Below are 27,113 nucleotides of genomic sequence, written 5' to 3' on the forward strand. Positions count from 1 at the left end.
CTGAGCCCCTGTACATTTGTACTCGTGACAATAGACTCGGCTCAGTCAATAGCACCCTAGGCCAGGCAAAGAGTTAAAGTGAGGTACTCCAGCATTTCCAGACAGATATAAACAATGCATATCTTCTTATGCATTAATGACACATTCGGTACCTCCCCTCGTACTTTCCTCCAAAACATTCCTATTCACCACCCACTGTTTTGCTTTCAAACTATTGTTTGAAACCTGTTTAAAATTGTTTTATTATGTACTAAGTTGGGGTGTCCTTGCGCTGTCCTGGTGGAATGTATTTACATATTTCATGTGTTTTTAGCAGTGTGAGTGCCAAGAGACACTGACTGGCAGGCAAACATCTGCTTTTGACACAGCCTGTCTATTACTCAGAGTATAACTCGTGCTTACTTTGGTTCAGGCAACAACCCATGCTTCAGGCTCGCTCTTTCCCCTACATTTCCCCACTTTTTGTCTTTTTCTGGGGAGGATGTTTACCCATCATCCCGGAAAAGCATAATGCATAGACTAAAGGTGACCCAGTGAGCTAAACATTATTATGTGACCATTGCCATCCACACATTCATGCCCCCTCTGTCCTTTTGTCTGCACATTCCCTCGTACAACTGATAGTTAGCTAAATAAATAAATAAATAAAATCTGTGTTAAGTCCCTTATGGTGGGCCTCGGAATGTCAGGCCAGGGACTTTGGCTAAGGAATGTAGTTTTATGATTGAAGCTTGGAGCACTCCCAGATAAGAAATATACACAGGCAGTCCCCGCGTTACATGGATCCGACTTACATCGGATCCCTACTTACAAACGGGGTGAGGCAACCCTGCACTAGCTGCTTCCCCCCAGCAGACCAGGGAGACGCGGAGCGGCTTTTCTCAGCAGACACCTCAGCTTGAGAATAAAGGACTGAGGGAAGCGAGGTGTGGGAGAATAAAACTGAGCACTGGAGAAATGTTTGGCTAGAGTTTCCCCTACAATATGTACCAGTTCCGACTTACATACAAATTCAACTTAAGAACAAACCTGAAGTCCCTATCTTGTACGTAACCCGGGGACTGCCTGTATATGGATAATGTGGATATGATATCTATCTATCGGTCTGTAGTGTATGTAGGTATGTGTACCTACAACAATATGGTGAAGTAGCCTGCCCCTTTTAAATTTTAGTTCCACAGATACGGACACACTTTTATTGGGGCTGCCACAACTACCATTATTGGTTACTGGCTGAGTGTTTTGCTATAAAGGAGTCCCACAAGACTATGTGTATGAGACGTAAAACAGAAATTTGGAATAGTGACTAAAGATGTTAAGGACTAGTAGACTATTCGATAAGCAAATATTGATTCCCCCCGTTTCCTTGTTGCCTCTATCAGAGAGAGGCAGCAAAGGGGTGGAGGGAGAAGAGGGGGTACTTCAAAGCAGCAGCGCTGCACAGCTGATCCCCGGCTCACTGGTTTATAGGCTGCAGCCTTAAACGGCTTAAATTAGTTAACAGAATAAACATATTTGTTTGTTTTACATTTTTTTGGTTTTAGTAACCCAAAATGTAATACACAGATTCATTTAGTTTGGTTGCCATGTGATGGGACCTAATTTTTTTACAACACAAGCTATAACTTTGCAATGTTGAATAGATATTAATTTTTACTTGAAATATATCATTAATATTTTATACTAAATATTTAACTGCGAAAATAGATGCTTACAATTTTCTGTGAGAAGGTGTATTACTTTCCCATTCTGAGCACTCTATTTTAGCAAGAGAGCTAGTAACATTTTAAACATGTTTTTTAGAGTTCGTAGAATCATAGAACCACAGGGCTGGAAGAGACCTTAGAAGGCCATCAGGTCCAGCCCCCTTCCCAAGGCAGGACCAATCCCAACTAAATCAACCCAGCCAGGGCTTTGTCAAGCTGAGACTTAAACACCTCTAGGGATGGAGACTCCACTACTTCCCTAGGTAACCCATTCCAGTGCTTCACCACCCTCCTAGTGAAATAGTTTTTCCTAATATCCAACCTGAACCTCTCCCACCACAACTTAAGACAATTTGCTTGAGATGCCAGTTTTACTTTTGTTAATTGTTTATAAGCACAAATATTAGCAAACAAAATTTGTCTTTAACAGAACTTAAAAGAGAATAAAAAATAAACCAGAATGGATTTTAAAATACAAGAAATAAAGCCAACATAAAATTTAAATGAAAGCTGATGAAAATACTTTGAGAGTACTACAGTTTTCTGACACTTGGATAAAATGAAGATTATAAATAATTGAGATATATGCATTAAGTAACATCCACGTGCATAGTGCTACGTAAAATAAGACAGATCATTAACCCATTCCATGATGGGCTTATAATTTAATTCAGGGATAATACAGCCAGGGATAACTATGAACAAAATGAGAGAAAATATGCAGGATTCCAGGTATAAATCAGTGTGGCTGCACTGATATCAACAATTACATAAATTTAAACCAGGTGAGGCTACAGTAACCCCTGTATCCACTGTGGACAATAATATGATCTGGAAATACATTAAAATTATATATCTATATCACTAATTTGTTGGGCCTTTACGTGAGTTATTAGAAAGTAGGATTTTAGGTTTTTATTAGGTTAACGTATTAAGAATGGAAGGGAATTATTTGACAAGATTGTAAGACTGGAGGTTAGTGTTAAGACTACTTAAGAATGTGAAAGAGGAAGGAAGAGAGACAACACTGTGTGGAATCACAGAGCTATTCCAAATAAAAGGGGATCTGGTATCAGAAAGGACACAGAATCGCCTGAGAGTGTTCAAGATGAGAGAAGTTACAAGGACAACAGACCTGTGAAGAAGAGCATGAAGAATTTGAGTCTGGCACACAAGGAAATCAGATGCAAAGTACAAAGACTGACGGGATGAGACACAGACTGGCACAATAGGCATGGAACAGCCTATTGGCTAGACTCGAGATGTACGATATGAAAGCCTGGGAAGCCAGAGTGGATGGTACTGTAGGCAATGAAACAGATTACTATAGAATGGACGAAAGTTTTAGCACTAGGGATGGAGTTAGATAGATTTTTTTTTGTGGGGGGGGGGGGGTGAGGGACACAGCAGGATTTCGCAATAGCTTGAATGTTGAGGGGAACAGATATGATGAACTGTAAGCTACCATTCAGGGAAATGCTGAAGGAATGTTCAGAGAAAATCTAGCACAGAACTACCAATGCCTGAAGAGTGGCAAAAGTGTGGAAGGAGGCTGCTGAAGGCAAACAGGTAGAAGATGACAAGAATAGACACTAGGCCTTTGACATCTGCCCAAAAGCAGGTCCTTAGTAACCCTAGTTAAAGGTAATCTCTTGAGTGATGCCCTAGAGGCAGAGGATCAAGAAGCAGAGGACCAAGATGAGAGTTAAAGAGAAGAAAACTGAGGCAGCATGAGTAGACAAAAGAGAAGGAAGAAGGCAGGTGATGTCAAAGGACATCTGAAGTTTAAAAAGGGAACATTGTAACATATCTTGAAGGCACAGAGAAAACAATCAAATGTAAGGAAGTGAGGAGGACAGAGAGCAGGTCAAAGGGATACATCAACAGTTTAGAAGGGAACAGCTAAGACAAGTTATGGACTTATTCAATGGATGGTTTTTTTTAAGTACTTTAGGTAACAGTCTAATATAAGTTCTAGCAGTCTTATAAAGTTTTATTTTTAATGACACAGATCTGTTTTTCTTACCTCCTAAGCCAGGATGTAAACCTTGTGGACCTTGGTTTTGCTGTTGCATCACCATGAAGTTGGGGGGAACATTTCCCTGTTGCACCATAGGATTACGACCAGGAGAACTGACAGGCTGTGGAAATCCCTGGGGAAGTGTGTTATTCTGAGGAGCCCTTGGTCCCATCTGCTGCTGTGTTTGGTTAACTGTTGGAGAAGATGCAGGAGATCCCTGCTGGAAGGAAGAGGGAGAAGAAGCAGGAGATTTGCTGGTCAAGTGGGGTTGCTGTAGTGGTGTAGGAACCCGGGAGGGCCCTCCCTGAAGATTCTTCATCTGAGGAGCAGTAAATTGTCCAGGATTGTTCATTTGAGAAAAGTTTGGATGAGCCTGAGAGGCTTGCTGGCTTCCAAAAGGGTATGGAGGTGGAGGGTGAGAGGGAGTCTGGACTGTTGCTAAAGATGGCCTTGCTTGGAGTTGTTGCTGCATTTGTCCAGGCAATGGGGCCTTTTTCCATCCCTGATTTACTGTCAATGTACTGCCCATTGTTCCTTGGCTTGGAGGAGGCTGAAGTGCTCCTGAAGGCAGCTGGTTCCAACCAGGAGGAACTGGGACCTGAGCTGGTGTGGTAAATGAAGGTCGAATGCCTTGTTGTGGCTGCTGATGTTGTTGGGGGGGACGTGGCTGCAGCTGTGGTTGTTGCTGCAGTTGTTGAAAGTTAGCGGGGTTCATTTGTCTGTTTACAGCAACTGACTGCATTGAATGGATCTGAGGCGCTAACGAGCCAGATGGATGATTTTGCTGCTGGATAGTTAGTCCAGACAAGAGTGGATCCATTGAATCTATTAAAATAGTAAACAAATGTGACAATAAATAATGTACTGTAACCAAAGATAGAAAACAAGAAAGATAAGTTACTTGCTTGCATTTGCTTTCTTCTCTGAACTTGCAGTCCAACAAAAATTCACATTCCAATTTGCCAATGTAAACAACAGATGGTACGCTAACAAAGCCAGAATTTCTGGCAACCTTGAAAATCTAAGTCTTAAGTATTGTGAAAGGTATAAATCTAGTATTATAGCCTCCAAGAACCTGTTCCTATAGACAAACATAAGCCTTATATTTAGCAGGAGAAAAAAACTTCCCAACGGTGAAAGGAAGGTGAAATAATAAGAAATTATGAAGATGCCTTATTACACTAATTTCCAGAGAAGTAGTTAACATTTTCTGTAAAGAAAAAATGATGCTTTGCTTTTGTATTACACCTTACATCAAATGGATTTTAGAAGCACTTTACAAAACTGAGCAAGAGTAATCACTAATTTTCAAAGCAGCAAGTCACTTAACATGCTTAACTGAGGCACAGAGAGGTTAAGGAGTGGGTATAAGGCTAATCATGTGGTCGATACTTACAGCACACAAAAACTATATTATTTTCTGACCCCAAGAGGTGATCCCTCCAAACACAGAGGAGGAATAGTGTAGGAAAGCTTTCCTTTCCCAATACAACTAAAAGTATTTTAACTGTACTACAGTAAGAAATAATTCTGAAAATGGTCATCAACATGTGGGTTACTGAAGGTGTTTCTAATGTTTATAACCTGCTAGAAGAAATCTTTGCAAGAAATGACAAGAGATCCACTAAAAGTAGCCAGAATTTCTGGCAGTCTTAAGAATCTAAGCCATAAGGTAGCGAAGAAATACTAAAAGGAGGCATATGTTAGAAAAATAGGAGTCAGCCCTGAACCAAATTTTAGTGATATCCCTCAGAATGTACCCATGTGTCTGAATGCTCAAAGAAAAAATTCAGATGTACTTTGCCGCAAAAAAAGTCAATAGCAATAGTTGTATAATGTGTTGTAGTAATCTTTTATTCCACTAACTTTGCTGTTAAGAGAGACAAACTTTTGAGCTCACAGACAGCTGAAGAAGAGCTTTGCAAGCTGTGTAACCTTGAAAGTTTGTCTCTCACACCAGAAGAAGCTGGTCCGATAAAAGATATTACCTCACCAACCTTGTCTCTCTAATAGCAATAGTGACAGATAAATGCTATGTTCCTTTTTACCTGACTGTGAAGCAGGTCGCGGTGTCCTGGGTTGCAGTTCTGCATTAGCTCCACTTGCCATCATAGAAGAGGAAACATTTCCACTCTGGGACATCATAACAGTAGCTGGATTGTTCATTCTTATGAGCCCTAGAAAATTAAAAATTTGTTAGATCTTAGATGCAGTGGGTCACATAACTGTAACTATAACGGATTCAAAATAAAATGTTATTCTGGATTCAAAATAAAGTTAGAATAGCATTACTAATTTTTAATTGAATAAAATATTCCTTTAAAAGGTAAAGAATTCTCCTCCCCCACCCCACCTCTCCAAAAAAAGACAAATTGGACTTAAGGAAACTCCCACTCATTTTCCTCAGTCTCTCAGTCTGAAGGTTTGCAAAGTAAGAAAATTCTCATTAGAAATAAAAGGAGATATTTATATGAAAACTGTTTTGGGATTTCTGAATCTACTACTTGAATCTACTACTGTTGGCATCTAGCATGTGAAAAAGCGATATCTGATGCCATGGCAAGAAACTGAACAAAATGCTTAGCTATTGAGGGTGTGTTTAGACAACAGGATTTTTCAGAAAAAAAAGCCTTTTTTCGAAAAACTTCACCTGCATCTATATTGCTGCTGCGTTCTTTCGAAAGTAAATGGAAAGAAGGCGGCAGTTTTTTTGACCGTGGAAAACCTCGATTTACGAGGAATAAAGCCATTTTCAAAAGTGCTCTTTCGAAAAAAGACGCTATGTAATTCAAACTGTGCTTTTTGGAAAGAGAGCATCCAGACTGCCTGGGTGCTCTGTTTCGAAAAAGCAGCTTGCTTTTCCAAAATTACTGGTTGTAGTCTAGATGCTCTTTTTCGAAAGAGGCTTGTAGTCTAGACTTACACTGAGGCGCATGATACAGAAATAGATTAGACAAATTAATATTTCTCTAGGATGGAAACTTAACTGGCATAAATTTGATTAATTTCCAAAGTACTTTATGACTGTTAAGTAAATATTTTACTAGGATGGAAATTTAGTCTTACAGGCAACTACCATATTGACATTGAGTTGCTTATCACTTTTTCTAGCAAGATGGTCACCTCCTGTAGTGTATTTAGAAATACCAAAAGATAATTCAAACACGTGTTTTCATATGTATATATCTGTAAATAAAACAAAACATCTACAATATAAATAAAACATTTGAGTTTAACTTCTTGCTTTGGCACTGAATCAGTAGGAAAAAAAAATCAGTGCCATCCTAAATCTTAAAGAGACTGAACTATTAACCAGCAAATACATACATTTCTCCTTTTATTTCTGGTAAGAGGCATTTCATACCCTGAAAACATCAGATTCTAGGGTAAAAAGGCAAAAAGGCAGCTATATCCTAAATGTATTCATTATTTTATCTCTTAAAAGAAAAAATTAAAAATTTTACTTCAATTAAAATTAACTCAAAAGATATCAAAAAATTTGCGCAGCTGATTTTTCAGTAATAGTCAGCCAAGTAATCAGGCAGAATGCACTTTACACATTCAAAAAGCTGTATGTGCACCTTGCAAAATATTCATACTTATTTTCTTTATGTACAGATAAGAGGTAAAAGAGGTAAAGTGACTTACTCAAAGCCACGCTGCAAATCAGTGGCAGAATCAGGATTAGAACTCGGATTATAAATTCTAACCTCATTCCTCCAAACTATCTAGATTCCTCACTGACAGAAATAATATTTTTAAATCAGAAGATGTTAATTTACAGTGATTTCTTTCCTGAAGTCTTCTAGCTTATTCAACCTCTCTGCAGCATGGAACTATACAGTAATGGGAATGGTAGGTAGAGTCTTCATTTTTTTACCTACATAAGAAAAGGGGCCACAAGCACCATTGGCAGGCTCGCTATCCTCCAAAAAAACAAAAAAGGTCACAAGGTTCAAGGAAAAAAAGGAGATGGAGAATCGGTGACTTCATGAGCCTGTAGCAATTGTGCTCTAGTTACAATAATGTACCTTAGATGTTTTTTCCTCTGCTAAACAGAAGGTTTTAAAAACACACCACTTACTGGGTATGTATTCTGAATCCCACACATACAAATTTAGCTCCTAATCCCATAAAGCTTTAACCACATGCATAACTTTACACAAATGTAGTTCCATTGACTTGAACAGGACTACTTACTTCTAAGAAATTGTACATATACTCAAAGGCTGTAGAAAAGCATTAAGGAGACCGAGAGAAAAGGACCTTATCAAGAGATATTTTATGGAAAAACTTCATGATTTCATTTAGATACCCTGAGATTTAAAAAAAAAATGTCTAAGGAAATTAGGCACCTAAATACCTACCTTTCAACAGGAAGTATATGGAGACCTAGGAAATGAATCCCTCTGATTTTCATAGAAGAAGTAATACACATTTTATTTTACATTTTTGTTAGTGATTTAACTACTATAAAACAAACCTAACCCAATGTACTCTAAAATGTCAATGAAAGCTCCCCTTTTGTTAAAATTTTTAAAAAGTTATACTAAAACTTATTTTGTTTTTAAATTATTTACTTGATAATTAAATGCAGCCATTAGAATACTTAACACAAAGAAATTCTTTAACTTATTCAATGGTCGGACTTCTGGAATTTATTAATTATAATGGCATGCTAGGGTAATGGATGGCATATATGCAGTTTTGTTTAAGCATGCGACTTGGATGAGCAACAGATCTCCATTAGTCTATTCAATTCAATTGTTAACGTATAGGAAAACAACCACACTGAAGTAGCAATAGAATTGGGTGAATAATCCAACATGTAGTGTGAGAATTTGTGCTAATTTTAAATTGAATTCACTTTTCTATGCTTACACATCTTTTGTGTTCACTATCTGGACAATCACCTGAAATTTACTAGCATGGATGCTTATGAGAAGTAATAACATACAATAGTAAAGTGGATTAACTGATAAGCAAAAGCTTATCAGTTAATGCTATAGACTACATGCATTCTCCCCTCCCGCATCCCACCCCCCCAGTACCTTTTTTAGTAGGCTGTCCAGCACCCTGGCTCAGTCCCGGCTTGCGCCGGGTCCAGGACCAACTCCCACTGCGGCTCTGCATTTAAAGTGTAATAGCAGTCAGCCAACCACGCAGGCTGGCTCAGTTCTGGCTCATGCCAGGTCCAGGAGCTCAGATGCCCTACCATACCCAGGCAGGCCTGCTGACACACCATGCTGCTGCCTCTGATACAGAGGCAGCAGCACAGAATGGCAGGGAGCTGGTCCACGAGGGGAGCTGGTTTTTAAACTGGCTCCCCTCACGGACTAGCTCCCTCCTGGCACCCAGCACTGCTGCCTCTGATAGAGAGGCAGCAGCACAGGATGACAGGGGGCTCCCCAGGAGTGGGGCTGGAGCACACTGTCTGCCAATCCCACCCAAGGGGACTACAGAATAGTCGATTAACCAATAAGAATTCATGAGGTTACCCAACTATTCAATTAATCGATATTTAACATCCCTACTTCACACAGTGGATATTTTACATAGGATGGGACACTGACACAGGTGAATGCTAACAGGGAGTTTAGAGAGGGAGTTCTCCAGGTAAAGGAGAAGCAGATACAGGACTCTTGAGGGAAGTGTGTGTTGTTATTGGGGCTTTCTTACTGTGTGCTGAGCTTGTGTTTGTGAGTGAGGGTTGGTGTGTGTTCTTTTTTTGTTTTTGTTTGTTTTTTCCCCTGTGTTTCTGAGTGAGGCTTCCCTCTCCCTTCCCCTTTGCCCTCCCCCTGATGGGAGTGTGTGCTGTGATTGGCTATGATGATTGGTAGGTGCTGTGATTGGCAGGTGGAAACTGTTGGCTTCTAATTAAAGTTTGAATTCTAGAAGCCTCTGCTGATTGGCTGAGCCTTGGTAGGGGGAGGGACTTTCAGGCACTCCAGGGCTTTATAAGGCAGTGGGCAAGTGACCAAGAAGCTTGGAACAGGTGAGTGCTAACGGAGTTTAAACAGGGAGTTGGGAAGGGCGTGAGGTTCTCTTGCCTTTCTTTTTAAATCCCTTCTCCAGGACAGCAGCGATAGATGGTGATAGGTCTGCTGTTGTTACCTGCACAGCGTGTGCCATGTTTGTCTTCCTCCCGGAAGAAAGAACAGATTTCATCTGCACGAAGTGCAAGCTGGTCGACATTTTGGAAGAAAAAATTAGAGGACTGGAGGCCCAAGTGTCGACCCTACGCTTGATCAAACAGGATGAAGACTTCCTCGATAGAAGGCAGCGTTTAATCCTTCAAGCACGGCAGGTGGAGGAGCAAGAGAGGGAAGTACATGCCCAGAAAGAGAACTGGCAGCATGTAACTTCCAGAAGGGGAAAAAAGCCAGCATGGGAATCCCCCAATGCTATAGAGGTAAGTAATCGCTTTCAGGCTCTCTCCGTAGGCTCTGCAGTGCTGAATGCTTTGGAAGGGACCTCACAAGGAAGAAACCGGAAGGGAACACCATCTACTGGAAGGCATGGGATGCGTAGTCCTACGGATGGGGGTTCCACAGCCACCACTCTCAAAAGAAAACGATGGGTGGTAATGGTCGGGGACTCCCTCCTAAAAGGGACTGAGCCATGCCTCTGCCGTCCGGACCTGGAATCTCGAGAGGTGTGTTGCTTACCGGGAGCTCGCATTCAGGATGTGACTGAGAGGCTTACCAAACTGATCAAACCTTTGGATCGCTACCCCTTCCTGCTTCTCCACGTGGGAACTAACAATACGGCCAAGAATGACCTTGAGCGGGTTACTGCAGATTATGTAGCACTGGGAAGAAGGATCCAAGAATTCGGAGCGCAAGTGGTGTTCTCGTCCATCCTCCCTGTTGAAGGGAAAGGACTGGGCAGGGATCGTTGAATTGAGGACATAAATGCGTGGTTGCGCAGGTGGTGTCGCAGAGAGGGCTTTGGTTTCTTCGACCACGGGATTCTGTTCCAGACACAAGGGTTGTTAGGAAGAGATGGGATCCACCTAACGAAGAGAGGAAGGAGCACCTTCGCGGGCAGGCTTCCAAACCTAGTGAGGAGGGCTTTAAACTAGGTTCGTCCGGGGACGGTGACCAAAACCCTGAGGGGAGTGGGAAAGTCAGATACCGGGAAGAAATGCAGAGAGGAACGAGCAAGAAAGGAGGACCCCTGTTTCGAATGGAGAAGATAGAGCGATTAACTGGTTACCTGAGGTGTTTGTACACTAATGCAAGAAGCCTAGGCAACTAACAGGAAGAACTGGAGGCCCTGGCCCAGTCCAAGAAATATGATTTAATTGGGATAACAGAGACTTGGTGGGATGACTCACATGATTGGAGCTCAGTCATGGAAGGGTATAGATTGTTTAGGAAGAACAGGCAGGGGAGAAAAGGAGGAGGAGTTGCACTATATGTAAGAGAGCACTATGATTGCTCTGAACTCCAGTATAAAGAGGGAGAAAAACCTGTTGAGAGTTTAAAGGTTAAGGGTTAAGTTTAAAGGAGCAAACAACAGCAGTGATGTGGTGGTTGGTGTCTGCTACAGGCCACAATCAGGTAGATGAGGCTTTCTTCAGACAACTGAGTGAAGCTTCCACATCGCGGGCCCTGGTTCTCGTGGGGAACTTTAATCACCCTGACATCTGTTGGGAAACCAATACGGCAGTACACAGGCAATCCAGGAAGTTTTTGGAGAATGTTGGGGATAACTTCTTGACAAGTGTTGAAGGATCTGACCAGGGTCCGTGTGCAGCTTCACCTTCTGCTCACAAACAGGGAGGAACTAATAGGGGAAGTGGAGGTGGGTGACAACCTGGGAAGCAGTGATCATGAGATGGTAGATTTCAGAATCCTGACTAAAGGAAGAAAAGACAGTAGTAAAATACACACCTTGGACTTCAAAAAAGCAAATTTTGACTCCCTCAGAGACCTGATGGGAAGAATCCCCTGGGACGCTAACATGAAGGGGAAAGGAATCCAGGACAGCTGGCAGTATTTTAAAGAAGCCTTATTGAAGGCATAGAAAGAAACCATCCCGACACGTAGCAAGAGAGGCAAACATGGTAGGAGACCGGATTGGCTTACAGGGAAAATCCTTGGTGAACTTAAGCACAAAAAGGAAGCTTACAAAAAGTGGAAACTTGGACAAATGACCAGGGAGGGGTTTAAATGTATAGCTCGAAAATGCCAGGGGGTTATCAGGAAGGCAAAAGCACAAATGGAATTGCGATGGCTAAGGATGTGAAGGATAACAAGAAAGGTTTCTACAGGCATGTTAATGAGAAGAAGGTGATCAGAGAGGGTGTGCGGCCCCTACTGGATGAAGGAGGTAACCTAGTGACAGATGATGTGGGGAAAGCTGACGTACTCAATGCTTTCTTTGCCTCTGTATTCACGGAAAAGGTCAGCTCCTGGACTTCTGCGCTAAGTGACACAAGATGGGATGAAGATGGACAGCCCTTTGTGGGTAAACAACAGGTTAGGAACCATTTAGAAAAGCTAAACGTACACAAATCCATGGGTCCAGACTTAATGCATCCGAGGATACTGAGGGAATTGGCAAATGTCATTGAGGAGCCTTTGGCTATTATCTTTGAAAAGTCGTGGAGATCGGGAGAAATCCCGGATGATTGGAAAAAGGCAAATGTAGTGCCCATCTTCAAAAAAGGGAAGAAGGACGATCCAGGGAACTATAGGCCGGTCAGTCTTACCTCGGTTCCTGGAAAAATCATGGAAGGGATCCTTAAGGAATCCATTTTGAGGCACTTGGAAGAGAGGAAAGTGATTAGGAATAGTCAGCATGGCTTCACAAAGGGCAAGTCGTGTCTGACCAATCTGATTAGCTTCTATAATGAGGTAATTGGCTCTGTGGACATGGGAAAGTCAGTGGATGTGATATACCTTGACTTTGATACGGTCTCCCACAATATTCTTGCCAGCAAGTTAAGGGAATGTGGATTGGATAAATGGACGGTAAGATGGATAGGAAGATGGCTAGAAGGCCGGGCCCAGCGGGTAGTGATCAACAGCTCGATGTCCGGATGGCGGTCGGTTTCTAGAGGAGTGCCCCAAGGTTCGGTTCTAGGACCGGTTTTGTTCAATATCTTTATTAATGACCCGGATGAGGGGATGGAGTGCTTCCTCAGCAAGTTTGAGGATGACACTAAGCTAGGGGGAGAGGTAGATATGCTTGAGGGCAGAGATAGGGTCCAGAGTGACTTAGACAAATTGGAGGATTGGGCCACAAGAAATCTGATGAGGTTCAACAAGGACAAGTGCAGAGTCCTGTACTTGGGACGGAAGAATCCCAAGCATAGTTACAAGCTGGGGACAAACCAGTTAAGTAGTAGTTCTGCAGAAAAGGACCTGGGGGTTACAGTGGATGAGAAGCTGGATATGAGTTAACAGTGTGCCCTTGTAGCCAAGAAGGCTAATGGCATATTAGGTTGCATTAAGAGGAGCATTGCCAGTAGATCCAGAGATGACATTATTCCCCTTTATTCGGCTTTGGTGAGGCCACATCTGGAGTATTGTGTCCAGTTCTGGGCCCCCCAATAAAAAAAACATGAGGACACATTGAAGAGGGTCCAGTGGAGGGCAACCAAAATGATTAGGGGGCTGGAGCATATGACTTATGAGGAGATGCTGAGGGAGTTGGGTCTCTTTAGTCTGCAGAAGCGAAGAGTGAGGGGGGATTTGATAGCAGCCTTCAACTTTCTGAAGGGCGGTTCCATAGAAGCTGGAGAGAGGCTGTTCTCAGTAGTGACAGATGGCAGAACAAGGAACAATGGTCTCAGGTTGTGGTGGGAGAGGTCCAGGTTGGATATTAGGAAAAACTATTTCCCTAGGAGGGTAGTGAAGCACTGGAATGGGTTCCCTAGGGAAGTAGTGGAGTCTCCATCCCTAGAGGTGTTTAAGTCACGGCTTGACAAAGCCCTGGCCGGGTTGATTTAGTTGGGATTGGTCCTGCCTAGAGCAGGGGCTGGACTTCATGACCTTCTGAGGTCTCTTCTAGCTCTATGGTTCTATGACACCACAGGGAAGCTGGTACAGGTTGGATCTTCCTGGCCCAGCACCCTCAGGACCTGACAGGCACTGGAAAAGGGAGTTTTCTGGATCAGAGGTGGTCAGGGCTCCCGGTCCCCCGCAAATGCCAGACTGGCTGGGCTGCCAGGTGGGTGCCACTGCCGGCCTCCACCTGACAGCTGCAGCTCACTGGTCCAGGATTCTCTGGCCTAGCAACATCAGTGGTCCAGATGACTGATGTTCCCAGACCAGAGAGTCCTGGACAAGAGAGGTTCAACCTGTATGCATTTTGGTTACTATAGTTACACTTCTGCTAGCAACTGCTACTACAATCAGTGAGTTTACATAAACTTAATAATAAATTTAATAATGTATAACACTAAATTTAACAAAATTGAACTTACCTTGGCCACCCTGCATGGGAAATCCTGTCTCCATTCGTATTGAATTGCCTGCTCCCAAGGGTCCATTAATTCTGACATCTTGACTTCTGTTTTGACCTAAAGCCAAGTTGATGGCACCTTCGCCTGGAAGTAATACACAATCTGTGACGTTCACTTATATGCATGGGGTGGGGAGGGCAAGGAAAAGAAAGGAACCAACGTACAAAGCAGCATTTACAGATGGTATCAAAATTAGTAGGCCAAATTTTCATCTACTATGTGCACTTTGGATATAGGGTGATTATCTAATACACTGTGTTCTTGCCCACTACTCAAGTATGTGATCAATATACTGAAAATTGAATTGTAGTCTTTAAGATGCGAAGAAGACACCCCCTGACACAAAGGTCTGAAGTGCTACTTGTACTGGTTTGAATCTTGCATACTATGCCCTGAGCTTATTCTTGTAGGGTCATCCAGGAGTGCAATTTTAATTATGCAAGTCACTGTGACATACCTTCAATCTGAACAGAGAGAATTCCCAAGTCACGGAGCTGCTGGTTGTTGTTCTGTGCCAGAATTCGTAGCCGCTCTGCAGCTTCACGCGGTATATTAAATGTAACACGTACACTGTTCCAGGGTTCTACCTTCTGCAATTTTAACTTGTTGGATTCTTAGTTAAAAGAAAAACGGAATGGCGTATTAGCCATTTTTCAAACAATGCAATAATGTTGCAAAACAAAGATGAAAACCAAACTACCTATTTCGCTTTCAAGATTGTCAATGGTTACTCCAATATGTGGAGATGGGGAAGATCTGACATACAAGTATGTACTCATGCTACCTACCAAACCACACACGGTCATCTTCATAAAGGACCACAAAGATGAAAACCAGTACACCACAGCCAATATAGTAACTCAGAGAGGCTATCCAAAAATTAAAACTTTATTACGTAAACTGGTTTGGCAGAGTGTAGCTATTCAAAACAAATGGGTATACAGAGGAGCTAAGTTTCAGGCAGAGGCAGCTTTTCATTCCTCTAACAGTCTTCACTATATGTGCGGTTGTGAAACTTTTATAAAAATATTTTAAGAGGCCAACTAAGTGTCCTCTGGGACTCTACTAGCCTCTAAGAATACACATCCTTAACTTCAACTATCTTGCTTAACCTCTTTTAGAGAGCCTATACAAAAAAACGTAAAACTTTACAGGCATTTTCAGAAAGCTAGTTACTTTGAATCTCTCCAGTTACTATGTCCTCACTATGTATATCTTCAAAAGTAATAGGTGGGAGCCAGAACAGATATGTAGAAAGTGAGTCATCCTGGGTACATTTAGTTAAATTATAGATTCATAGAATACTGGAATTGGAAGAGATACCAAGAGGTGATCAAGTCCAGCCCTCTGCCCTCATGACAGAACCAAGCACCATCTAGATCATCCCTGAAAGACCTCTATCTAACCTACTCTTAAATATCTCCAATGATGGAGATTCTACAGTCTGCCCAGGCAATTTATTCCAATGCTTAATCACCTAGACAGTTAGGAAATGTTGCCTAATGTCCAACCTAAACCTCCCTTGCTTCAGTTTAAGCCCATTGTTTCTTGTCCTATGGTCAAAAGTTAAAGAGAACACCATTAAACTCTATATTGAGTTTAGATTTTAATTTAATTATACCTGGTACAACTAGTAAAGCTCTCTTTTCTAGACAAACTGTAAAATGGGACTAAAACTCTTTATACAGATCTTTTCTAGATAACTAAAATTCTCTAATAGCTGGAAAAAAGCCTTAGAACATATTCTAAGTAAGGCAGTTAACTATTTAACTTTTTCATTTTGGATGCTTATCTAAAGCACGCAATAAAGACTATTTTAAAACCATATAATAAATGACTGACAAAAACAGTGTAATGTCTTGATCAGTTTTCCAGACACACATAACTAGCCAGTCTCACTCTGAAATGGGGAAAAGCAGCACATTCTTTGCTAGTCTTAAGAATCACATTAAGCGGACCTCTTTGCTGGTCCTTTGAGCAGACACATTAAAGAGATGCTGCTGTAGTGAAGTTTTCAGTTATGTACACAATTCCTGGGTATCTCAGAAAAATCTCTCGAGACAGATGACACATGGACCAAATGCTATAAAATAAAATATCTATGTGACTTCTGGTTAAAAGAGTTAAAAAGTTGGCAGTGGGACATGGGAATTCAGTAACTGGGAGGAAAAATGCTGAACTAATAATACAATCATAATGCTTTTAGGCAGCTAAAGAATTTCAGAACATGTTTTTTGCTCTCTGCTGCACAGAAAAAGGTACTGTGATTTTTTTTTAAATAATCCCAATAATTGATTACAGTCTTAAGTAACTGAATTGAGAACGAAGTGACAAGAAAATGGATTACCCATGTGTAAAAGACTAGGTACATTCTTCAATATGATACCCAGTTTCTGTTTAAGGTCTTTGTCATCTATATTTCCTTTAAAAGCTACAAAGATGGTGGAATCTTCAGGAATACCATCCTGTTTGAGGTCATCTTCCTCCAGTCTGGAGTCAAAATCCACCTCCAAACCTTCCATAGTTGAGGAGAGCAAGGACGCATAGGTTTCTTTTAAGCTATGTAGGTCATCCAAAACCATGGCTATTTTCCAGCAACGCAAGCCAGTCAGACATTAAAAAGATGCTTTGAAGGGGAAAAAAAACCACGACAATGCATTATAAAATCCGTACAAATTAGGCATATAAATAAAAAACCATGATACATAAGTTCTGTTATTTTCTAGAGGAACAAGGACAGGTAAGTCCTATAGTATGACATTTCCTACATGTGGTCCCAATACAGATTATTCTAAAACACAGCGGTACAATAGTAACAGTCTGTTGGTCCATAAAAGATATTACTTCAACCTCCTTGTCTCTTTAAGACAAAGAAGTGGAAAGAGAGGGAGAAGCGTTGTAGAGCTGAAACTGCTCAGAGGATTACCAATGCTCCCCCCCCCCCCATCAGCTGGAGTTGTCATTGCTACTCCAATCTAGTGCCTCCCCCAATACCAAGACTAGCACACACATCACCTTGAGCAACAGATGGTAGGATACAAGCAGCAGCAGTAGAACAAAGGCAGCATGCTTCCAATTTTCAGCAGCCACAAACATTTAAAGCATTAAAGAAAAGACATGGACCAGGCAGGAACAGTTATGTCAGGCAGATAGAATGGTCCCTGCATTCATGTAACTTTTCTTAATTTTGTATAATTATTTATGTAGCACCAGTGGTATGCTTTATAATTTTATACTGACATTGGTCCTCAGAGACTTCTCTTACAGGTAATGCCTGTACTAAGATTTTCCTAAAGCACTACTGGGGAGGCCAGTCAGTCTGATAAAGATAACCAACAAGGATTCAAATCTAGAGGTAACCATTAAAAGAGACCGTCAAGGTTTTCTTGTCAACAGATATTTTGGGTAATTCAGGGGACCTTGGAGAAGACTAAATACAAAAATATCAATGCAACAGATGCCAAATCAGAGAAGGTAATAGAATTATTTGAAAACCTGGCAACTAAAGTCAGCAAATACAGACAGAATAAACAGGCCAAGTTTTCCACTACCACCATGGAAAGCATACAGAGGCTACCAACAAGAAAATAACCCACCAGGAGACCCAATATCAGGAGCTGTAAGACAAACAACTTGATCTCAAAAATCGAAGCCATGGTAATATCCAGACTGTTGGTCTGCCAGACAAAACTGAAGGGAGTTTGTTCACAAAATTCTTCAGTACTTGACTATCTGAAGTACCCACGTTGACCTGCAAAGGTAACCAGTTAAAAATCAATTGCATTCTCCTACCAGTACCAAAAAAGGGAGAGCACCTGGTATTATTACTTTTGCGCCACTTTGCAGACAAAATGCTTGTAGTTAGCCACTGCCAGGAATTTGTAAAATTTAAAAATATCCTCTTTTTTCCCTTATTTTTCCTCATCTCCCGCCACCCCTTCTCTGTGCTACTGATTTGAAAACTGGACTGACCCCTTAAACTCCATTCATCTGAAGAAGTGGGTTGTGCCCATGAAAGCTCATGACACCATCTATGTTTTTTGTTAGTCTCTAAGGTGCTGCAAAACTATTAGTTGTTTAAGTTTTTCCAGTTACAGGCTAACATGGCTACCCCTCTCAAACTCTTATGAAGTAGTTCTCCAATATTTTTACATGGAGACAATAAGAAATGGCAAGGCTTTAACTAAGCCAGAGGCAAAGCTCAGGGATCTGAACAGTAGTATTCATTCCTTTACACAGGCATCACGGTTAAGGTTGCGAGTTTGTCATGGAAGCCACGGATTCCATGACTTTCCCTGACCTCTGTGACTTCTGCAGCCCGACCCAGGGTGTGCATGAGCAGCTCAGGTGGCCCTTGGGCCAGTAGACCCAGGGCCAATAGCAGCAGCTGCTGCTGGAGCAGTCTCAGGCCACCACATTCCCCCTTTGCCAGCAGCAGCAGGAGTTTGGATGTGAGAGGGGGAAGTGATTTGGGGCAGGCTCTGGGCAGCGCTAACCTCAGCGGGGGTTCCCTGGAAGCAGCAACATCATCTTGTGCAGCTGCTAGGCGGAGGCATAGCCAAGGCAGCTCTGCACACTGCAGCTCCCATTGGCCAGGGCCTGCAGGTGGAGGCAAAGTGAGTGCGCGGGGCAGAGGGAGTGTGCCGAGTTGCCTAGCCATGTCTCCAACTAGGAGCTGAGGGAGGGGGATGTCACCCCTTCTAGGGAGGCACAGAGCCAGGAAGGGAGCCTGCCAGTCCTGCCAACCCCATCCCACACCAGAACCCACAGTGACCCCGGGCTGCCCCCCATCCCAGCACTCACGGCAACCCCCGGGCCCTCTCTCCCCAAGATTAAATCAGGGGTATATAGGAGAAGTCATGGACAGGTGAATTTTTGTTTACTACCCGTGACTGTCCATGACGTTTAATAAATATATCCACGACTAAAACAGCCTTAGGCACAGTGAGAGTCAAAGCATTCTCACCAAAGAAGTGTTCTCCTTTGGTAAGCTACTCTGATCCATGTCACAGGAGACTGGGACCATCCTTCTTTACAAACCACAATATACATATTTGGCAAAGATCTTTAGATCCCTGACAGACCTAGAACCTGTGAGATCCTCATGGGCTCAAGGGAACAGAGCAAGCTGGGGTCAGGTTGAGTTACCCAGATGGGAAACGGTGGCAGAACAGAGCAGGCTGCTGGGCCGCTTCACACAGCTTCTGTCACTGTGATGATTACAGGAGGCCCAACCCCTGCTGCCACCCTGCGCCACGCCTTCAGACTGCCCTCAGGACTATACTCAGTACAGTGGATGGTCCCATCCATAGGATGGATGGGATGAACACTGTGGGACCCCCCCAAAGAACGGCTCCCAGTGACTTCAGTTGCAGCTGAATGTGCAAGTCAGACATTCAGAAAATGAGGAATGCACATACTGTGCCCATTTGTGAAAAGTCTGGTTTAACTGACTTACCAGCATCACACAAGAACTCTGGTAGAGACAGGAACAGAATCCAGTTCTCCAAAGCAGTATTTAAATGCTGGAACCATGGGACCATGTTTTCTCTTTGTGCAGTCCCCTACTTCATTCACTACACATCTTTCAGCGTCTGCAGGGGGAGGGTGGAGAGCAGGGTAGAGGGGAGGGAGAGCAACTGCTCTGGGCTTGGCAATTTAAAAGGACCACTACTGAGATAGTGATGACAGTGGCAGGAGCTCCCGCAATTTAAATCGCCCCCAGAGTTCTAGGCAGGCCAGGGCAGGTTAGTTCCCAATTCCACTCAAGTCCCTGACCTTCTGGAAGTGCAGACATATACCCCACCACCACCACCACACCCAGGGGCCTGGCAATTCCATCTGTCCCCTTGTCTGCAGCCAACCAAGCACACGGCCTAAAAATAACTTCCTCTTTCACTACACAACCTTGATTCCTCCCCAGAGCAGGCCCATCCTGTGCACTGAACGAGGCAGGGGGCCTAATGAAAATAATATGTGATCATGTAACTGACCACTTTATCACAACCTATTCTCACAAGAGAACTGAATTAGGTCTACCATTTCTTAACTTTTGCTACCTTATTTCAGTATAGTTGTGTTTGTGTGATACGAGATGCACACATATGCAGGTCTTGTTTATACTATTCTTCCTGGAAGACTCTATAAACCTGCAGTTCTCAACTCACCGCCAAATTAGCACATAACTGTGGCCTAGCTCAGTTGTGTGTTAAAGGCTTAGTACTCATGAAGCAGCAAATAAATTAAAGGCAAAACCCCAACATTCCTTCTTTGTAAGCCTCTTTCAATAGGCAACAGGAAGAGGTCTTAGGGGGTAATTACAATGATGCAGGCATGGAAGCTTTATGGCGTTTTGTCAGTGTTATACGATTTATGTAATTCATTGCAATCCCAATAGCTGTTTAAACCTGTGATTTCTCTTTCAATCTCTCCTGTTATATCTGAAGCAGAAATCTTTCACACAATGTGGGTCAAACAGACTCACAGTCTTTTTAAATTTTGGTATTATAATCTTCAGAGGACTGCTGTAGCTCCAACTGCAATCCATCATCCTGATCTTAACATGTCCAGATGTGACAAGATTTGTTAAAATTAGAAGCACAACAGACAAAACACTTCACAGGTACTAACAGAATACAGTTTGCTAAATCAGTAAGGATTGCAGGCATTGCTCACTTGACAAGGAAAGCCTTTGAGCATGCTGACTGGGCGTACTTATTTACATTTGGGCTGTGCCCTAAAGACTATATCTATACTGCACCACAGTGCACACTATGGGATGTGAGTTGCACAGGACACTAAAGGGTTGTGCACTAATGGACCTGTGTGGATACTACTCATGCAAACTAAAAAGTACCTGCTTTGCATTAATGTTTGAAAGAGAAAGAAAATGACTTTTCTACTAAGGATAAATGTGCATACGCTTACTGGACCATAGGCTACTGTCCAGAGACTAGGGCACCCACATAGGAAGTAAGAGACGCAGGGCCTACACCCCTCTCCTTCAATCACTCTTTCATTCTTTATCTACAGAGGAATATGAATGCAAGTACCCACATGAGAGACTGAGGGAGCCCCATACCAGAATCTTTCACAGTTCAGTGGCAAGAGCATTTTCCATGTTCAATTCTCTCTCCCAGTGGGGTCTCAAATATCCCAGATGGATGCTCTAGCCCCGTGGTGTCCAACAAGTTCTGAAGCAGTAGCCACTATAGCACCGGCTCCTGCCTCCCACCCCGTCTCTGTGGGAGGCAGCAAGGGGGGGTAGGCAGGTCCACAAAGCCAGCACATGCGGAGAGCTGGCTTGAAAGCCAGCTCCTTGTGTGCATCAGCTCTCGCCTGCCTCCCTCACACTCCACACTGCTGCCTCTCTATTAATACCAAGGCAGCTGGTGGTGGGGGGGAATGCTTGTGGTCAACAGGATTAACCAATAAGCCTAGACTTATCGGTGAGTCATGTAGTCATCTACACACTGACATCCCTACACCACACTTCCTCAGATGCAAAACAGAGAAGAACAGATCAAAGGAAGGGAGACAGAGATGGGAGTGTGACATCAGTGCTAATTAAATCAGAGTGGATGTGGCTCATATTCAACAGTGATGAGAAGGTGAGAGTACCTGAAGGGGAAATTACCTATTGTAGTGCAAGAGCTACTCCGTGTGTCTATTTAAACCTGACTGGTGCCGAACTAGAGAATTTGCCAAACCACAGGAGGTCAATATTATCTAGCACAGGGCTGGGCAAAATATAGCCCAGGGGCCAGATCCATCCCACCAAGTCATTGGATCTGGCCCACGGACCACCCTGCACACAGCTGCACTGTTTAAAACGCAGTCCATGACGCTCTCTGCTCTGCGGGGTGGAGGAAGCTTTGTGATCTCCCCGCCCAGCCCAGCCAGAATCTTCTTCTGCACCCTGATCCTACACCCCCAATCTCCTGACCCAGGTCACAAACCCTCCTTTGCCCAAACTCCCTCTCGAACCTCATACCGTCTACTGCACCCCAGTGCCTTACCCCATGTGCCCTTCTGCACCCAACTTCCATCCTAGACCCTGCACCCCCTCCATAGAAAAGTGTGGCCCTTGACCATTTTCCAAAATCTTGGAGTGGCCTCCTACCAAAAATTATTGCCCAGCTCTGGGTCAGCAACATTACCAATACTTCCACTGCTTACTGGGCTCTTAGAAGACTTTTAGAGGTAAATCAGAGCTAAATAATAGCACAGAACACTGAGAGCCAGGACTAGTGGTTGTAAACAAACTCTACGGCACTGTAGGAAACTTGGCTGCACCCATGATAAGTGGACATCTGGCTAACTGAAATCATGCCAGACCACGGATGTTGCTGGGCCAGAAAGTGCCAGACTAGAAGGTTCAACCTGTAGTTTGCTTTGAAAGTGTTTTGCCTGAGAATTGCACCTTGAATATCAGAAACTTTGAGTCCATGGAGGTTAAAGTGCTCTCCAACTGGCTTTTCACTCCTTTGAACAACACCCTAGCCCCTAGATACCATCCTACCAATGCCACAAAAAAGATTTTGTGTTGACTCCACCTGATAGTCGCAACAACAGACGGAACTTCTACATAGAGTGCTTCCGCCAACATGCACAGGTTGGAACTGAGGTCAAGCAGCATCACTTGTCCCATAATCTCAACCATGCAGAACCCTATGCCATCCACTGCCTCAGATACAACTCTAACGTTATCATCAAAAAGGTTGAAAAGGAGGTGCTGTAATCAACACGAATAGGTCAGATTATGAATGGGAGGCTGCTAAATAACTTTCCAACACTGCATTCTCCTGGCCATTATCCTCTGATCCCACTGAGGAGTACCAAAAGAAACTACACCATCTACTCAAGAAACTACCTGAAGCAGCACAGGAACAAATTCTCAGACACACACCAAGATCTCAGTCCAGGTATATTCTATCTGCTACCCAAGATCCGTAAACCTGGAAATCCTGGACAGCACATTATCTCAGGCATTGGCACTCTAAGGATACGTCTAGACTACCGCGTTTTGTCGACAGAAGTTTTGTCGACAGATACTGTCGACAAAGAGCGTCCAGACACATTGAGTTCTGTCGACAAAGCAAGCTGCTTTGTCGACAGAACTCCGTAATCTGGACGCAACGTTACAGGCAATAACACCTTCTGTCGACAGAGTTCTATCGACAGAAGGTGTTATGCCTCGTAAAATGAGGTATACCAGCGTCGACAAAACTGCTGAGTTCTGTCGACGTTATGTCAACAGAACTCAGCGGTAGTGTAGACGCTGGTATAGTTTTGTCAACAAAAGTCCACTTTTGTCGACAAAACTAGGTAGTCTAGACACACCCTTACTGCAGGACGCTCGGACTATATTAACTCCCTCTTCAGGCCCTATGCTGAAGGGGATTTCCCAGCTATCTTTGAGATACCACCAACTTCCTGAAGAAACTATAATCCATTGGTGATATTCACGAAAGAACCATCCTAGCCACTATGGATGTAAAAGCTTTCTATATCAGCACTCTACACAAGGATGGACAGCATGTCATCAGAAACCATATCCCCAATGAAGCCATGGCACAACTGGCTGCTGAACTTTGTGCCTTTGTTCTCACCCAACAACCATTTCAGATTTGGGGATGATTTATACCCTCAGGTCAGAGGCACTGCTATGGGTACACGCAAGGCCCCACAATACACCAACATTTTTATGGCTGACATAGAAAGTGTTCTCAGCTCCCATCCCCATATTCCCTCCCCCTCTTGTGCTACAATGACTACATAGTTATCATCTGGACCCACAGGAAGGAAGCCCTTGAAGAATTCCACTGGGATTTCAATAATTTACTCCCCACCATCAATCTCAGCCTGGGTCAGTCCACACAAGAAATCCAATTCCTGGACATTATAGTACAAATAATGGTTACAAATACCACTCTATAATGGAAACCTACTGACTACTATACTTCTTTACATGCCTCTAGCTTTCATTCAGAACACATCACACGATGCATTGTCTATTGCCAAGCCCTAATATACAACTACATCTTCTCCAATTCTTCAGACAAAGACAGAAACCTACAGGATTTCTATCAAGCATTCTTAAAACTACAATGCCCACCCAGAGAAGTGAAGAAACAGACTGATAAAGGCAGGTGAATACCCGGAAGTCACCTACTACAGGAAAGACCAAACAAAGAAAGCAACAGAAGACCACTAGCCATTACCTGTCGCCCCCAGCTAAAACTCCTCTAACTCATCATCAAGGATCTACAGCCTCTCATAGATGACAATCCCTCGCTCTTATAGATCTTGGGAAGCAGACCAGTCCTGAAGTACTGACAGCCCCCCAACCCGAGACAAATACTCACCACCAACTTCACACCCCACAACAGAAACACTAATCCAGGAACCTACCCCTGCAACAAACCCCATTGCCAAGTCTGTCCTCACCTCTACTCTAGTGATACTATCATAGGACCTAATCACATCAGCCATTCTGTCATAGGCTCATTCATGTGCACATCTACTAATGTAACATATGACATCATGTGCCAACAATGCCCCTCTGCGATGTACATAGGACAAACTGGACTGTCTCCATGCAAAAGAATAAATGAACACAAATCAGACATTAAGAATGGCAACATACAAAAGCCAGTGGTGGAGCACTTTAACCTACCAGGGCGCACAGTTTCTGACTTGCAAGTTGCATTTTCAGGTTAAAAAAAAAAAAAATCAAAACCAGACTGTATCGAGAAACTGCTGAGCTGAAATTCATATGCAAACCTGAGATCCTGATAAAAGGTTTAAACATAAACATGGAGTGCGTCTCACATTACAATAGGTAATTTCCTCTTTAGGTACTCTCACCTTCTCATCAGTGTTAGAGAAGAGCCACATCCACTCTGACAATTAGTTCTGATGTCACATTTCCATCTCTGTATCCCTTCCTTTTTTCTGTTCTTTTCTTTTCAGCATCTAAGGAAGTGACTAATATCTCACAAAAGCTTATGCCTTAATAAATTTGTTAGTCTTTAAAGAATCACCAGACACCTTGTTTTTGCAGAAACAGACCAATATGGCTACCCCTCCAAGAGCTAAGAATGGAAGCCTGACAGCAGAGAGTTGGCTGTATCTGAGAGGAAGGGGCTGACCACACAATCCACAGTCAGTAACTTCCACTGGCTAGTGCATTGACTTTGGTGGATCACAATCTAAGATGCCTATCTATCCTCGTTCTTTGCATAGGGAGCCTATGTCCCTAATTCAAGCTTTGTGGATTATACTCTTGTTCTTGTGATACACTAGGCAGCTATGGGTCGTAAAAGTGAAATGTCGTGATACTCAAAGTTATAAGGCCCAAGTCCCAGGCCCCATTCTAACTCAATCTACAAAAACACACCATCAGTACCACCCTTCTAGACAACAGAGCTCTGTAGCACAAAGTGTCCATGACTCCACTGTCCATGACTCCAGGCATCTAAGAGCACCAAAGAGTTACAAAACATCTAATCTATTAAAACTTTTGTCACATTATATCATTTTTGGCACAAGTCCTGTTAAAACTTTAAAAAAGCAAACAACAGTCTGCTGTGCGTTAACATTACATGCATGCTCAGAAAGCAGAGGAGACGAGGAACCAATGTCATAACGCATAAAAGTCCCTGAAAAGAAAAACTCAGATATTCATTAGATTTCACTTTAGGAAAAAACGTTGACTAGTTTCATTAATCTATATAAACGGTCAGTCACTAAGCTCTAACCTTTGCTCACCATGGCAACAAGGACTGGGAAAATCATGCAAGCAGCACAGCGCTTCTGACTGAAAGGTGGGTGTATAGGTACATACTTCATATTGATCTCTAATAACCCTATGTGGAAGACTGAAAAAGCAGCTCCAGAGACAGCAGACTCCTGACCATGGGCTTTTGAGGGGAAAATAGTTTGTTTTGTTTTTATAGAAAGGAAAATAGGAGACCTCCAAAAACCTCTTTTACTTACCAAGATAACCCTCCTGAAACATCCTCGCTAACCTCAGGCTAGTAAGCATTTTTAAACAATGGTATCCTCCTGCAGTGCCTGAATAAACCCTGAAAGAAAAACAAATATGGTTCATAAGACAAAAGTAATAATCTATATGGTACAAAATCTTCCGCAAATAGTGTTTTCAGTAAAAAAAAATTGTTTTAAATAATAAAACACAAACATTTTGCTGCAAAACCAAATCACTGTTTACTAACTCAATTTATAATATAAAGTATTTTTGTAGGTGGAAGGAACAATCTTTGTGCTGAGATCAGCACATAAATGGTTATAATTCATACAAATTAAAATTCAGTAATTATGTCAATTCCATGACATTCTGTAGGAAAATTCTGCACTTGCTTCTACTGTTGCTCTAGAGTTGCTCACTAGGGAGGATGACCCCAAAAACAAAAAATGAGGAAGGGGTTAGAGATTTGAGAGGTGGAGCTTCAAGTTTATATGACATCTACTAGCCAAAGACTAATACAAAGCAGGCTGCAGGGATACCACCAAAGCAGAAAACCCAACTCTCTCCCTTTCCTAGCAACTGGTGGCAGGGAGATGGAAATCTGCCCTTGGAATTTGCTAGTGAAGCTCTGATCTCCTCCTCTGGTAGGTGTGTCTAGTAAAATCTTCAAACTCTGCATATATAGAAATGAGCCAAAAATACAGCAGAAGTAGTTACCATCTTGGCCTAGGAGATGAGGTAATGGTAAACACGAATTGACACTTGAATGACAAAAATCAATGCTATACATAGAAAAAGGAGACTAAGACTATGTCTAGACTACGCTGAAGTTTTGAAAGAGGATATGCAAATTCCGTGGGAATTTGCATATCTTCTTCCAATTTCACTTTCTAAAGCAGAGCTTTCGAAAGTGAAAGT

The 27,113-nt window shown here is 42.7% G+C and overlaps 1 protein-coding gene across 6 annotated transcripts in view; it reads right to left on the minus strand.

Annotated features, from left to right (window-relative positions):
* NCOA6 (nuclear receptor coactivator 6) overlaps positions 1-27,113 on the minus strand; it is a 77,161-nt gene that overhangs the window by 39,814 nt on the left and 10,234 nt on the right. For 3 of the 6 annotated variants that reach the window (XM_075901413.2, XM_075901411.2, XM_075901407.2), the window contains exons 2-8: positions 26,204-26,292; positions 17,800-17,954; positions 16,551-16,829; positions 14,661-14,816; positions 14,165-14,287; positions 5,775-5,903; positions 3,733-4,551 (exon numbers count right to left, since the gene is read on the minus strand). In XM_075901413.2, coding sequence (XP_075757528.2) covers positions 3,733-4,551; positions 5,775-5,903; positions 14,165-14,287; positions 14,661-14,816; positions 16,551-16,785 — 1,462 coding nt within the window. In that variant the 5' untranslated portion in view covers positions 16,786-16,829; positions 17,800-17,954; positions 26,204-26,292. Of the gene's footprint in view, positions 1-3,732; positions 4,552-5,774; positions 5,904-14,164; positions 14,288-14,660; positions 14,817-16,550; positions 16,830-17,799; positions 17,955-19,661; positions 19,798-26,203; positions 26,293-27,113 lie in introns of those variants that run through there. The other 3 variants (XM_075901408.2, XM_089769637.1, XM_075901412.2) reach the window with 3 other exon arrangements.

Source organism: Pelodiscus sinensis, chromosome 17 (genome assembly GCF_052426305.1).
Source record: "Pelodiscus sinensis isolate ZL-2025 chromosome 17, ASM5242630v1, whole genome shotgun sequence".
NCBI classification, from domain to species: domain Eukaryota; kingdom Metazoa; phylum Chordata; order Testudines; family Trionychidae; genus Pelodiscus; species Pelodiscus sinensis.